General features: G+C 45.4%; 1 protein-coding gene across 2 annotated transcripts in view; it reads right to left on the bottom strand.

The window, feature by feature from the left end:
* Positions 1 to 2726: 2726 nt before the first annotated feature.
* Positions 2727 to 14601, bottom strand: part of Hs3st2 (heparan sulfate-glucosamine 3-sulfotransferase 2) — a 106101-nt gene continuing 94226 nt past the window's right edge. The window contains exon 2 of one of the 2 annotated variants that reach the window (XM_031388158.1): positions 2727 to 4071. In XM_031388158.1, the coding sequence (XP_031244018.1) occupies positions 3453 to 4071 (619 nt within the window). In that variant the 3' untranslated portion in view covers positions 2727 to 3452. The remainder of the gene's footprint in view (positions 4072 to 14601) is intronic. The other variant, XM_031388159.1, reaches the window with a different exon arrangement.

Genomic DNA, 14601 nt, shown 5'->3' with positions numbered 1-14601 from the left:
CCTAGTTCCCTTTCTTTGGGTCACCTGCTCACCTTAGCATGCAGGGATAATAATCACCCAAAGACTGTCTATCTAGAAACATTAGATGTCTAGCTTATTTTATTCAAGGCCAAGGGCACAATGATAAGAACCAGAGGCCAATGTCCTGTTCAGCATCCTCAAGGGCATCCAAAGTCTAATCATTATCTTAAGTCTGCATTTACCTCTAATTTCAGGAACAGCAGAGCCTTGCACCTACAGAGCACCTCCTGGATGAAGGAAATTATCTATCAATGGGAGATATCCTGAAGCAGAGGTGATCATCCCATGGTCACCAGGTTGCTCCTCCCAAGTGATAAAGTCTTCTTTGGACTACCCTGCAGAATCAGAACTGGGCAAAAGCATCCAGATCACACCTTGACCAGGGAGGCTTAATTATGGTCTAGCTCTTGCCCCCTGGTGCAATTCTTCCTTTGTTTAAACCTAAAGCTCTAGTCAGTTCCCTAAAGATGGACTTGGGATCATGTAGTCCTTTTATCTGTTCCCCTTCCCAATGTAAATATGGATCAAAAGACCTCTCTTTGCTTTTTTTTTTAATCGTCATTATTCATTAATTGGTTAGTTGGGACAGGAGGCTGAGCTGAACCTGCTGGGGATTTTGCCCTAAAGTTCCATTAACACCTCTGTAATGCCCAGCAAAGCACATGAATGCAGAAAAATTGGAGGGTCTGTAGTGCTTCCTGGCTCCTAGACCATGGAGCCATGCAGGAAGCATACTGCAGCAGTTTACTTCTTTGGCACATCATTATCCAAGGCTCTGGCCTTCAGCATCCACCCACATACCTACACATCCATCCATTACATGTTTGCCGTGAGACTACTGTAGGTTAGCATGAAAGAAACTTGATCTTCAAAGAGCTCAGGATCTGCGGTGGAAACACATTTAAATACCTAACTGTTATCTAGTGTGATAAAAACCTGTTATTGACAAATGAAGATAGAAGAATGAGCAGCTGTCAGCAGAGGGAGGTGACCTTACAAATGTCAAGCAAGCACACTTGAATGAAGTCTTACTGGCATCCTGGTTTTCAAAGGAGACAGAGATATAGGGGAGGAAGAAGAGCAAGCATTCCACAGCAAAGCAGAGAGCATGGACCAGTGTGGAGATTTGAAGGGCACAGGAAAGCATGTGATTCTGGAGTGGTGGAGAACAGAAGGAAGAAGCATGAAGTGAGACAGATGATGGGAGTTGGGATCATCTCAGGTGTCATGTTGGATGGACTAGACACCATCCTTAGAGTCCGTGACATTCAAGTCAAGACTGGGAAATACCCACAAGGGTCAAGCAGATTATGCACATCGAGGAAGGGAGCCCAGGAGTGCAGGGCCAAAAGATGTCAATTCTCATTCTCATGTCAGAGTATAGGCTTTGTATAGCCAAGTTTCTCCTCCTTCCTTCCTTCCTCCCTTCCTTCCTTCCTTCCTTCCTTCTGTCCTTCCTTCCTTCCTTCCTTCCTTCCTTCCTTCCTTCCTTTCTTTTTCTTCCTTCCTCCCTCCCTCCTTCCCTTCCTCCTTCCCTCCCTCCCTCCCTTCCTTCCTTCCTACCTTCCTTCTTTCTTTCCTTTTTTTTTTTTTTTTAAAAAAAGCTGAAACCCTACATTTTGAGGTGAATACTTTGAGTTTGTAAATACTGACAGCTATTTCAAAGTTTTATGCTGGCCAAGCAAAAATATATATCTGATGTTTCCTCAGACCTTGGGCCTTCGGTTTGGTATTTTAAGTTGAAAGCATCTAGGCAGAGATGTTATCCAACCCAAATCGTGTTTCAGAGAAGAAGCTGGGCCTGCAGTGCATGACTCTAATCCCAGAGACTTAGGAGGCTGAGACTGGAGGACCCTAAGCTCAAGACCAGCTTAAGCAACTTAGTAAAACCCTACTCAAAAATAAATATAGGGGCAAGGGAGATAGCAGAGTCAGGAAAGCTTCCCAAGTAAACATGAGAACCTGCATTTGGTCCCCAGGACCCAAGGTAAAAGCTGGATATAGTATCATGTGTTTGCAATCCTTGCACTGGGGAGACGGACACAGGTGGATCTCTGGGGCTTTCTAGTCAGCGAGCTAAGCCTAACTGGCAAGCTCCAGGCCAGGAAAAGCCTCTGCCTCAAAACAAAACACAACAAAACAACAAAACGACAATTTAAAAAAGAAAAGAAAAAACAGGTGGACAATCCACCCAAGAAACAGTATCTTAATTGGTAAGCCTGAGGCTAGTGAGAGACTCTCAAAAGGCAGTGTGGATGGCCTGAGTGATGGGTGGCACCTGATACTGAACTTTGTCCTCCACATGCACGTGCACACATGAGCATGTGTATCCACACAAACATATGCACACTCTCCTCCACATGTGTACACAATACACTTAACACAGTAAGAAAATAAATGTAAAAATGACGAGGCTATACCTTAGTTTTAGAACACTTGCCTAGCATGCCCTAGGGTCTAGATTCAATGCCTAGTGCTGAAGATAAAGAAATACAATAAACACATTCCTTACAGATCTCTCTGTGATCTTTCTGTACCAGTTTCTTAACAGCCAGAAACCACCATTCTCCATCTAGACCCTGGCTTCTCCCGACAGTCTTCACACCCACACCCACTTCCAGCTGTCATCAAAAGTCCTCCACATCCCTGACTACTTACACTGGGATTTACTGACGAAGGCCTGCCTTAGACAGAAACACTCAGTGTTAAGGACACGAGAGAGCCATATTTATTTCACATGGACAAGCATGATCCCGTGCATGCTGAACATGAAAGCTCGCGTGAAGAAAGTACCCGTAACAGCAGAATTATGTGCTTTTGTCCACAGGGAGCAGGGAGAGTCACAGAGTGCTTTTCAAAGACATAGTTCTCCGAGCACAGTGGAGACCACAGGCTTTGAAGTCACTGGCTTATTTCATCATAACAGAGTCTGTCTCCTGGAGTGGCCAGAGAGGGGTTTTGGGCTCTGCACACTGTTGATGAACTGCTGTGTTCTGAGGAGGATGGAGAGCGTTCCCCCATCCCACCGCTCAGGGCTGCAGGGGAAAATTAAGCTCAGAGGGAAGGTACATGCCACTTAGAATTAGGAAGCCCACCACTGTGTTGGAATGGCCGTTCTCACACAACAGACCCATCTCCACTCAGAATATCCCCCAACATCTGGAGATCCTCTCTTCTTACAACCATTCCCCAAGACCTCTCATGGGCAGATGGGAGCAGATTCAAGAATTGGATGGGTATGCCAGAAGCAGACAGAATTTTCCTGGACAGAGCAGGAACCACTAGTCTCTTGGTCTTTATTCAGTTTTCTGGTTCCAAGACGATTCATCATGGGGTTCAAGATGAGAAGAGGGGCTGGAGATGGGGATCAGGATCTCTGGGAGCAAAACCTCACGGAAGAGACAAGAGTAGAGCCCTTGTACCTTGGAGACTCACTCCCACCGGAAGTCCTGCCCAACAGTTTCATAAAATTTAATATTATAAGGTCTATAAAATTCCCGGAGCTGGTCTATAACTTCAGGGTCGATCTGTACATGAGTTCTCCCTTTTGATTTGCCCAGGCATCGAGGCAGGAGGGTTGACTCTGGTTTTTTCAAGCAAGGGAATCCTTTGGTCTTGTTGAAGTAGAAGTGCTTGTCGGTGATGAATCTTTTGATGCCCAGGAAGTCCTGAATGCGCCCCATCTCCCCAGCTGGGTCAGTGATGAGCCGCTCACCGCTGACAAAGTGGATCTGGGCCAGTGGGAAGTACCGAAGCCAGCTCTCCAGGTGCAGTGCGTACATGCCGATGCGGATGGCGTTCCAAGACACGTCCACCAGGCCCAGGCTGCGGTTGCGGAAGGATAGGCCCTCGAAGGTGGGGATGTCCGGCTTCTTGGAAAGCGTCTGCGTATAGTCAGAGATAGCTCGGGTCACCGGATTCCGGACTACCACTATCAGCTTGGTGTCTCGCGACATGTTGAAGATCCGCCGAGGGGCTTCTTGAGTGACGAAATAGCTGGGTGTCTTCTCCAGAGTGATCTGGGTCTCCAAGGTCCTCGGCATCAGGCTCCTGGGGGGTGGGTGGGGGCAGAAGCAAGACATCATCAGAGAGTGTGGCTGGTTTGGGGGTGCTGCTGTTAGCTTCCCTTGCTAGGTGACCCACGTAGGCCCCTCTTTCCTATCCCATTTGAGGCTCTTGGTGAGAAATATAATATGTATATTTTAAAGACAGAAACAAATAAAATATCTGTCACTACGGGTTAAAACAAGTTGTTTAACCAGTAGGTCTATAATATTAATATGGAACAAATGACCTCCAACATACAGTAAGCCTCCATATCCATGGTGTCTACAGCCAAAGATTCGATTGGTTGTGGATCGAAAATATTTGGGGAGGCCAGGCGAGTGTGTTAGCCTGAATTTGGATACCCAGAATTCGCGTAAAGATGAGTATGTCTATAAATACCATCACTCCTATGCAAGATGCGCAGATATAGGGAGTCTGTGGAGGCTACCGGCCAGCTAGCTTGGTATATGCAGCAGAGAAACAAAGAGACCCTGCCTCAAATGAGGTGGAAGATAAGGAATGATACCTGAGGCTGTCCACTGATCTCCACACATGACATGCCACACACACACACACACAGGAAATGCGTATGTGCTAAATACATGCAGATGTTCCTTTGCATACAATATTGACGCTGTATTATGTACTATAAACCAGCAAGCTAAAGATGATTTGGAGATTACACAAGTGTAGGATGTCACACAGACACTATACCGTTTTCTATAAGAGACTTCAACATCCACAGAGTTTGGTATTGTGGAGACTTACACCAAGGATGACCCTATCCTTTGTAATGAAGAAAGGCCTTATGGGAGCTTATCTCGGGAGGGAGGCTCAGGACTCTGGTGATTGTAGCTAGCGCTGGGAGAGGGAACTGTACGTGGGAGGGGAGAGCTAGGCAATCGGGGATAAATGAGAATTACATTTGATTGTATAATCTTTTACGCTGCTTGAGATTTTTAATGTGTTTATTATGTATTCAAAAATACAAAGTAAGCCGTGGAGTATTATCCTGGCCAAAAATATTTCTGAAAATATATTAAAATATTTTTTTTTTTTTTGAGGAGCAAAAAGCTTGTTTTTGCAAGAATAGCAACTGTTATAGAAATGAGTTCTGATGTCTTTAAAAAAAAAAACTATCTGAATTCCATCCTTTGTGTCTGGCTGCACGAAGCTCGGGCCTCTCTGGGCAGGGAGCAACTTCACTCAGAGCCAGGCAGTGCAACCCTCTTCCTCTTTTTTTTTTTTTTTTTTTTTTTTTTTTTTTTAATTTTCTGGCTCTGCTTGGGACTTCAAGGGATGAAGGGACACTCTGCAGTGTCCCTTCCAGATCTCCCCAGCCTGGATGGAGAGCACCCCTGATTCCCAGCTGCTGCTTTTTTCTGAAGGTCGTGTTTTGTCTTTATACCAGTATTTGTTGCTGGCAGCATGGGTGTGAACATTCCATGAGGATGAAACTTTTTTTTCTTCCTTTCTGGGTTCTTTCTTTGTTAGTACATTGCATTTTCTTTCACGTCTTTATTTAAATAAAGATATCTAGGGTTCTATCCTAAACCAATTAATAAAAAATATTTTGGGCCATTTCGTCTTAAAGCTCATTTTTAAGATCCACAGGGAATCAGACGAGGCTGACAAGGAAGCAGAGTGAAACAAATGGTTTCCCCAGGCCTACATTCCTCCAACAGTACACATCATTATCCCCCAAAGCATCATCCTCACACTTCTCTGGGACACAGACTCGCCCCTCCCAGTCTTCTCCTTACCTCCTGTCACCTCTACCTGTCCTCACAGCTTTCCAACGTCTACTCTGTCACCAGCTTTTCTTTTCTTTCCTCTAGAAACACTTAACTTGCAGCCAACCCTTTGGCCTTGTCATCAAAGTGGTCATGACTAAAGTGTTTCACCCTAAAACTCATTCTAGGGCCAGCCATATCCACAAAGAACCTCTGAGTGTAGCTTTGTTGTGGACAGAGCCCATGCAGACGTAAAGGTGAAGTCCCACATCCTGGATGTGTGGGGCTCAAATCCACGGCAGTAAACTTAGACACACAGGGAAGAAGGTGGGCTGAGACAGGAGCATAGTGAACATGAAGGGCCAGGACAACACGCTTGTCCCCAGAGCATTTTCTTCACAGTACATCTAGGAGACCAACTCTGTGAGCAATCTCACCTCCAAAATTGTGGAAAGAACCACTTCTGATGTTTTAATGGTTTTCTCGCCATTCTTTATGGCAGCCGCAGGATATGACAGGTTACATCTTTGTCTCCTTTTACCTTTAGCACAGTTCCAAACTCATACCTGTTGGCAAGTTCACCTAGGAGACTCTTGACTTCACTTTCTTCCATTGTTTTGGACCTAGCAGACAATAACTTCAGTTCCATCCTTATGTACCAGCTGCTCTCTCAGTCTCTAACAATGCAGTATTCCAGCTTTTACTCTTTCTAATTCTGCACCCAGGTTTCTAATCGGAAGACAGGATTGCTGAGCCATCAGACTGTATCAGTTCTAGCTTTGGTCAACTCTCCAGCCATGGGTCAACTGGTCTTTACGGCACCCCCATTATCTGGTGTTTCAAATTCTCAAAGCGAGCTCCCAACCCTGCTTCTCTTACCCACTCTTCATATGAGGCTAGCCTCCTCCACATAGGGAAGGTAGAAGCTCCCATATCCCAATTTCCTCAATTCAGTCTTGAAACTGACCTTTATCTGAATCTATCCCCCAGCCCTCTTGCTAGTTTCAGAGAACAAGGTGTGCTAGGCACATGGTCCACCTGTGAGAACAAGGAATGCTGGGCTCATGGTCTATCTGTGACAACAAGGTATACTGGGCTTATGGTCCACCTGCAAGAGCCAGGTGTGCTGAGGCTGTAGTCCACCTGTGAGAACAAGGTATGCTGGCATTGTGGTCCACCTGGCTCAGCTCACTTCCTCAGGATTCTCTGAATAGCCATCTGTAGGCTCCACATTCACTGCACAGGAGTGCTGATGCAATTAATATATTTTTGTTTCAAAACCCAAGGTCAGGGTCAAATTGCCTAGGCTGAAAGTTTTAATAGGGTTATTAGTATGGAATGGGCAAAATTTTAAAATGTGGGATATCAAGCCAGGTATGGTAGCATGTCTGTTATCCCAGAACTTGGAAGGCAGAGCCAAGAGGATTATGAATTTGAGGGTATCCTGGGAGATCCCCCACCCTATCTCAAAAGAGAATTAGAACAAGCCCAAATGTATTTCGATAGAATTTCTTGGCTGGAGTTTCTTAGACATAACCTCGTATACATTATAATTAGACAATTAGGGGCTTTTTTGATGGGAATAGACACAATTGCATATATAGAGCAGGACACTTAAACCTCTTCTAAAGGTTTTCCAAACTCTATGGGTGTTATTGATGCAAAGGTCTGCCCTAGAAAAAAGACTTGGTGCTTGGCTGGCCGTTAAATATATTTCTTTGCAATATCCTATGGTGCAATAAGGAATATCTGAGAGGAAAGCAGGAGGCAGCAATTCCCAAGCCTTAGGAAGCCAGCTGTGGACTTACGCCCTTAGCATCCACTAACATCTCCCCTTTTGCTAGTTTGGAAAATTCCAGTCAATTCTGGTGACCTCCAGAGTATCATAGCATCCCCCAGTTGGACACTAACAGAGTTTCTACCATTCTAATTCCCAATGGGCACATCAGTTGCATGGCCAGAGCTAAAATAAAGGGACCAGGTGATGGGCTGGAGAGGCACCAACACTAGCTGTGAAAGCATGAGCATCCGAGTTTGGATTCTGGTACCCACAAAAATAGCTAGGTGTGCTGAGCATGCATGTAACCCAGTACTGAGACAGGAGGCTTGCTGGGGCTTGCTGGCTGCCACCCTAGCTCCAGATGCAGTGAGAGGCCCCATCTCAAGGGAATGAAGGGTGGAGAGTGTGATAGAGCAGGACACCCAAGGTCCTCTCCTAGCTTCGGCACACATACATGTACACACACGTACATACACACACAGAGAGGCATTCATACTTGTATACATATGCACATCACACACACGGACACAGACACACACACATACACATACACACATAACACACACACACACTGAAGCCAGATTATAAGTAAATTTCACAGGAGTCTTGCCAAAAGTTGAAGGGTTCCCAGCCTTTCTCTATTTTTCCAAAGAACACTCTTGATTAACTCATGTCTCTCTAGATCACCAGGACAGAGCACTAGAGCCTGTGATGGTACTGTGCAGAGAGGCTGAATATCTGTGTTCTCTACACATGCAGAGTGGGGACCTGAGACTGCACCTCGAGGTCTGCCTTTTCTCCGTATGTCACAGATGGAACTTTGCTTTGCAGTTGCCAGCAAACAGCTGAATGCTTCTTCCCCAGCATATGCCTCTGAAGTCTCTATCTCCCTTCTTTTCTATATAGCACTAATATAAACAAACAAACGAATGAACAAACCAGGAGAGTCCTCCAACAGTTGCTATCTGGATTGGACCTCCATCTTTGTTTCAACTTGCTCAGCAAGGATTTTCCCTACAGCCAGTCACAGCCCTGATTTTTCTTTGTGGACGGTCCTGATGGAGACTCCCGAAGTGTGTGTCAGCAGCTTGTCATGGTCCTTACCATTTCTGAGGTGTGATTCTTGATTTCTTTTGAGTTTGTGATTTATACATAACCTGCCAATAAATGACTGCCTCTTAAGGGACAGGTGGCTCCTGTTGCTTGCAGCCTTCATTTTTGCAATCCGGCCTCTTCTTCCTTTCTGTTGAAGCTACTCCTACTCTTCTCATGATAAACCCAATGAGGGTGGGCCAGAGTGAAGCACATGTGCAAATGTTCCATCAGAGTCTGCCCACAGAGCATGGCGGGTGTCCCTACATCTCTACCAATATGTATTTAAGATTTATTTGTTTGTTTATACGTGTGTGTGTGTGTGTGTGTGTGTGTGTGTGTGTGTGTGAGAGAGAGAGAGAGAGAGAGAGAGAGAGAGAGAGAGAGAAAGAAAGAAAGAGAGATACATGATGTATGGTCTTCCTGCATGTATGTCTGTGTATCATTTTTTACAGTGCCCATTGAGTCCAGAAGAGAGCATTGGATACTCTGGAACTGGAGTTACAGATGGTTATGAACCCCTATGTGGGTGCTAGTTGAACCTGGGTCTTCTGAAAAAGCATCCAGTGCTCTCAACTGCTGAGCCATCTCTCCAGCCCCTCTCTATTTGAGTTTTAATGGAATCAACAAGCCCTGAGTACAGGTATGCTCTGAGTTCCTCAGCCTCTCTCAAATTCCTGACTTTCTCCAGTCTATTTTGGATCTTCCCAATAGACTGCACAATCATCCTGAATGATCTACTTCCTCCCCAGCCTTTAGTCATCACCTAGGGAGTGATTCATAAGTTGGTCATGGAAGCTGTAACTTCAGCTTCCCTGTGTTCTAAACTGCCAGTGTCTGACTGTCTGTGGACCAAACACTTCAACTCCCCATTTTCCTTCTCAAATTGTAATTGCTGTACAGACAGAAAAAACACAACAAGAACAAAAAATGTCTGTCTTTTTTTCCTTGGAACATTTGTCTTCCTGACCTTCCCAAGTCTTTGTGCTCCTCGCCTACTTACAGGGCTCTCGTGCCGTAGTTTACTCTCTGATGTGCATGCTTCTACTGGCTTCAATCCATTCTGCTGCCAGGGGGAACTCTCTAAAGCCAATCCAATCAACGCAAGCCTCAGTGACTCCTTAGAATAAAGCCGGTATTCTATGGAGTGTGAGTTCCCTGCTTACCTTTCTAGAATTAATTTCCATCACTCCTGGTAACTTCATGGTCATGCCACACTGAACAAAAAACCTGCTCTCCAAATACAAGTTATTTTCATATATGTTTTTTTCTTTGTTGAATTTATTTTTTTGTTGGTACACGTGCATCTGTGTGTGCACGTACATGCATGTGGAGGCCAGGGGTCAACCTCGGGTATCACTCTTCATGGATTGATCCACTTTGGTTTTTTGAAACCAGGTCTTATTGGATTGGAGTTTGCAGATTCAGCTAGACTGGTGGCCTTTGAGCTCCAGGGATCCATAGATTACACAAACGCTCATTGTTTAGCTTTCTTTTTTTAAAATTGGATATTTTCTTTATTTACATTTCAAATGTTATCCACTTTCCTGGTTTTCCCCCCTCCCAGGAACCCCCTATCCCATCCTCCCTCTACCTGCTTCTATGAGGGTGTTCCTCCACCCACCCACCCATTCTTACCTCCCCATCCTCTATTTCCCTACACTAGGGCATCTATCGAGTCTTCATAGGACCAAAGACCTCTCTTCCCATTGATGCCTGACAAAGCTATCCTCTGCTACATATGCAGCTGGAGCCATGAGTACCCTTGGTTGATGGCTTAGTCTCTGGGAGCTCTGGGGGGGTCTGGTTAGTTGATATTGTTGTTCTTTCTATGGGGTACCAAACCCTTTCAACTCCTTCAGTTCTTTCTCTAACTCCTCTATTGGGGACCCCACGCTCAGTCCAATGGTTGGCTGTGAGCATCCGCCCCTGTATTTGTAAGGCTCTGGCAGGTCCTCTCAGGAGACAGTTATATCAGGCTCCTGTCAGCATGCACTTCTTGGCATCCACAATAGTGTCTGGGTTTGGTAACTGTATATGGGATGAATACCCAGGTGGGATGTCTGGTGGATGGCCTTTCCTTTAGTCTCCATATTTGCTGATAGCTCAGCCATTAAAGGCTAGGCTCACAACCAAAAATTGTTCAGCTTTCTACGTAGAACTCTCGCTTGTGTGGCAAACACTTTGCTGGCCAAGCTGTCTTCACACTCCTGGATATTTAACTTCTCGAGACTTGACACTGGCTTTTTTTTTCTTTCTTTCTTTCTCGCTTGCTCTGATGAATGCTTCTTCTTTACAAACCCAAATTGAAGTCACACATCCCTGGCCCTTCCTTGTCGTCTCCTGGTGGCTTATATTTATCAACATCATCCTATCTTTTGGTAATTATCTCATATGTCTCTTCATTACTGAAGATTATTAGCTATTTGGAGATGTCTCTTGTTTATCTTTGCCTTCAGCATATAACCTGGCCCACCATCATTGCTCAGTGAGTGGATCCAAGATTCAATTCCAGAAACAAGCCTGTTGGGAGGTAGTCCAGGTCAGCCAGCATTCTGTTGCTGTAACAACAGCATAATGCCCTACCTAATCAACTTATAAGCAAACACGTTTATTTTGGCTCACAGTGGTAGATGATCCAGTCTGTGGCTAATGGGCTGCTTTTCTTAGAGCCTACAAGTCTTGGGGGCATGTAGGAGAACATATGGTTGAGGAAGGTATCTACTTCACAGGCAGGAAGCACACAAGGAGTTGGCTCTAATACCCTTTTGGAGAGCACACTCCAGTGACACAAGGGCCTCCCACTAGGCCCTGCCTCTGAAAGGCTTCACCATCACCCAGTAGCACCACAGGATGGGGGACTAAGTTGTGAACATTTCTGCTTTTGGAGGACATGTTTGTAAATAGTGTGGCTTAAGAGTCTTCAATGATCAGCACTGGTTTATAAGCTTAGTACTTAGCATTCTACATACTTAGTATTCCAGCCTGGAATACGTGTGATTTCTGTCTTAAACACACAGAGTCATGGAAGCAGTATTGCTCTAAAGATGTTATTGTGACCGTGGGTGCCATAGGCTGAACTGGAAGTCCAAACTTTGCTTCCACCACACACTCCAGAAGCAGGAAGGGAAATGGGGATTCAAGGAGCAACCCCAGCAGCGTTTCTGTGTTGTCCTCTGTACTTGCTCCTGAGCAAGGCTCAGCACTGTTCCTGGTGACCACCCTGCTTGCTCCTGGAGAAGTGCTACACCTGAATCCCAAGCCAGACTAATTCAACTAGAAACTCTGAGCACAGGCCCAGGAGCCTCAATGAGGAAGTTTATGTCTCTCTCGGAGCAAAGGGTGGTATAGAGCAGTGGTTCTCAACCTTCCTAAGGCTGTGACCTTTTAATACAATTCTTCATGTTGTGGTGATTTCCAACCATAAAATTATTTTTGTTGCTACTTCGTAATTGTAATTTGTTACTGGTATGAGTCACAATGCAAATATCTGTGTTTTCTGATGGTCTTAGGTGACCACTGTGAAAAAGTAGCTTGAACTCCAAAGGAGTCTTGACCCCTAGGTTGGGAACTGCTGGTATGGACCACACAGCCTTCACTAGAGCTGCTCATGAGTAATGGCTACCATGTGCCCCAAGTTCCTCACCCATCTGTCCCTACTCAGTGGGATTTGAGCAAAGGTCTATAGATTGGTGTGTGTGTGTGTGTGTGTGTGTGTGTGTGTGTGTGTGTGTGTGTGTGTGTTTAAGGCAAAAATCACACATATTCCAGGCTGGCCTCAAACTTGCCTTGTAGTCCAAGATGACCTTGAACTTCTGATTTTCTTGCCTCCACCTGACAAGTTCGGGGATCACAGGTTTGTGATATCGCATGCCGTTTATGTGTTTCTATGGATCAAACCAAGGGAGTGCATGCATGTGAGGCAAGCATTCTATCAATGGAGTCATAGCCCTAGCTCCTAGTTCATTTTTATAGTGTGTTTAGAGGCTCCCCCACCATGATAGAATTTTAAATCTTTGGAGTTTGCATGGCTGTCTTTGTTCATTGCTGTCTTCTCAGCACTGGGGAGGAGGTGATTCTCAGTGGGTTTCTGAAAATACCCATCGAGGAGAACAGGAGATAGTGGAGGCTTTCATTTGGGAAGAGTGAGGCAGGAGGATCATGCATTACTATGTTGTCCCATACCTCAGAATTCTGTGCTGTGTCATCTAAAGGGAAAACTCGGAATTGCAGAGCTTGCCAGAAAGAAAAAATCCAAATGTTATCCTTTTTTCAGATATGACAAGATACTTAGGAAGAGCACCTTACAGGAGTTATGGTAGCTCATGATTCCAGAAGTTTCAGTTTATAATCAGCTGGTTCCACTACTCCTGAGCCTGTGTTGAGGCAGGAGCATCATGGTGTGGGAGTCCACGGAGGGCAGAGCTGCCCAACAGCTGAGCTTCTGCAGACCTTGAAGACCTATAGGAAATTACACTCAGGGGTAGACCCTTCTGCTAGAGGAGGAAGCCACCGATGTTTGTGGGAAGCTTAGATTAGGTGCAGATCCCAACATGGGAAATGGGAGACTCCACCCCTCAAGTCCTAGCTGGCCCACAAAGCTGTTAATACCTCAAGGAAGGAAAACACCTCACATATCTTCATATCCATGGCATATAGTAGGTGCTAAATAAACGCTTCCCTATGACTATATCAACAGAGAAGGGGCTGCAGAGACAAGATATGGCCTTCAAAATTAAGTTTCTAGGAAGGTTTTTTTTTTTCCCAACAATATTCCAGGTCTTCCTAGCCATTCAGTGTGAACTTAACAATGCATTAACAAACTTGCTGGTGACATAAGTTCCAGTCTTACTCTATGTCCACTCTGCAGCACCATCATCTGTAGACCAAGCCCCAGCATCACCATCATCTGCAGACTAAACCCCAAGCATCACCATTATCTGCAGACCAAGCCCCAGCATCACCATCCTCTGCAGACCAAGCCTCAGCATGTTAGCTTTTTTGGAGATACTTCCTTTCCAAGCTATGATAGGTTTTTGCCATCCTGGAGCTATCTAGAAATTACATTTCTGATTCACATTGGCTACTCAGTGGAGCACAGATGGTTCCCACAGCCTCCACTGTCTACATAAGGTACACCCCGCACACACAGGAGTCTGCTGGAGCTGGGCATTATTGGGAACACAGAATGGGCATAGCCTCTGATTATTACAGACAGAGTCTCTGGAAGACTTCCTTTTTGCTAAATTTGTGTGTTCTGCACTTGTGTTCTGGAAGGCCCAGCTGCCTGGGGGACTTTGTGATTTATTAGCTCCTAAGTGGGCAACGAGGCTCCTTGAAAAGCACCGCAGTCTCCGGGGGGATAATTAGCAGCCGCAGTGGAGGAAAGAGGCCTCTTTGCAAAGAGCTGATTCTGAAAGCAAACCTGCTAAATCTCCATGCAGAGCGAAGCTTCAGACACCTGTGGCCATTTACCCTTTGGCTGAGGTAGGCCCAGACTGTGTCAGGAGGCTTCCTTCCACCTCCACAGCAGTAAACCCTGACTATTAAGTGACCCGGGAGCAAAATGGTAAATTCCAGTTTAAACTCCACCACCGGTCGCTCTCTGTTGCCCAGATGATATTGAACTAGACAGCATGTCTCTAGTTCTTTTGATCCTGGCCAAGGCCACTGCTGGGCTTCAGTCAGAGTGGAGTATTCAAAGTCCAGTCTGTCCTTCTGTAGGCTATTTTTCATGCTGTGGGTCTTTGATATGTGCTCTTTGCACAAAGCATTTCTTAACCTGTCTAACAGATTATTACCTCTACCATGAAGCCTTCCCTGACTGATGTCATTTCCTTTGCCTAGAGAGGTAGGGCACTTGTTTTCATCCCTCATGATTTTCATGGTACATGTTGTAGACACAGTGCACTCTTGTCATATTACCTA

The sequence above is a fragment of the Mastomys coucha genome, unplaced genomic scaffold (assembly GCF_008632895.1).
Source record: "Mastomys coucha isolate ucsf_1 unplaced genomic scaffold, UCSF_Mcou_1 pScaffold21, whole genome shotgun sequence".
Taxonomy (NCBI): domain Eukaryota; kingdom Metazoa; phylum Chordata; class Mammalia; order Rodentia; family Muridae; genus Mastomys; species Mastomys coucha.
The sequence above is the reverse complement of the archived record's forward strand: the minus strand, read 5'-3'. Positions and strand labels throughout refer to the sequence as shown.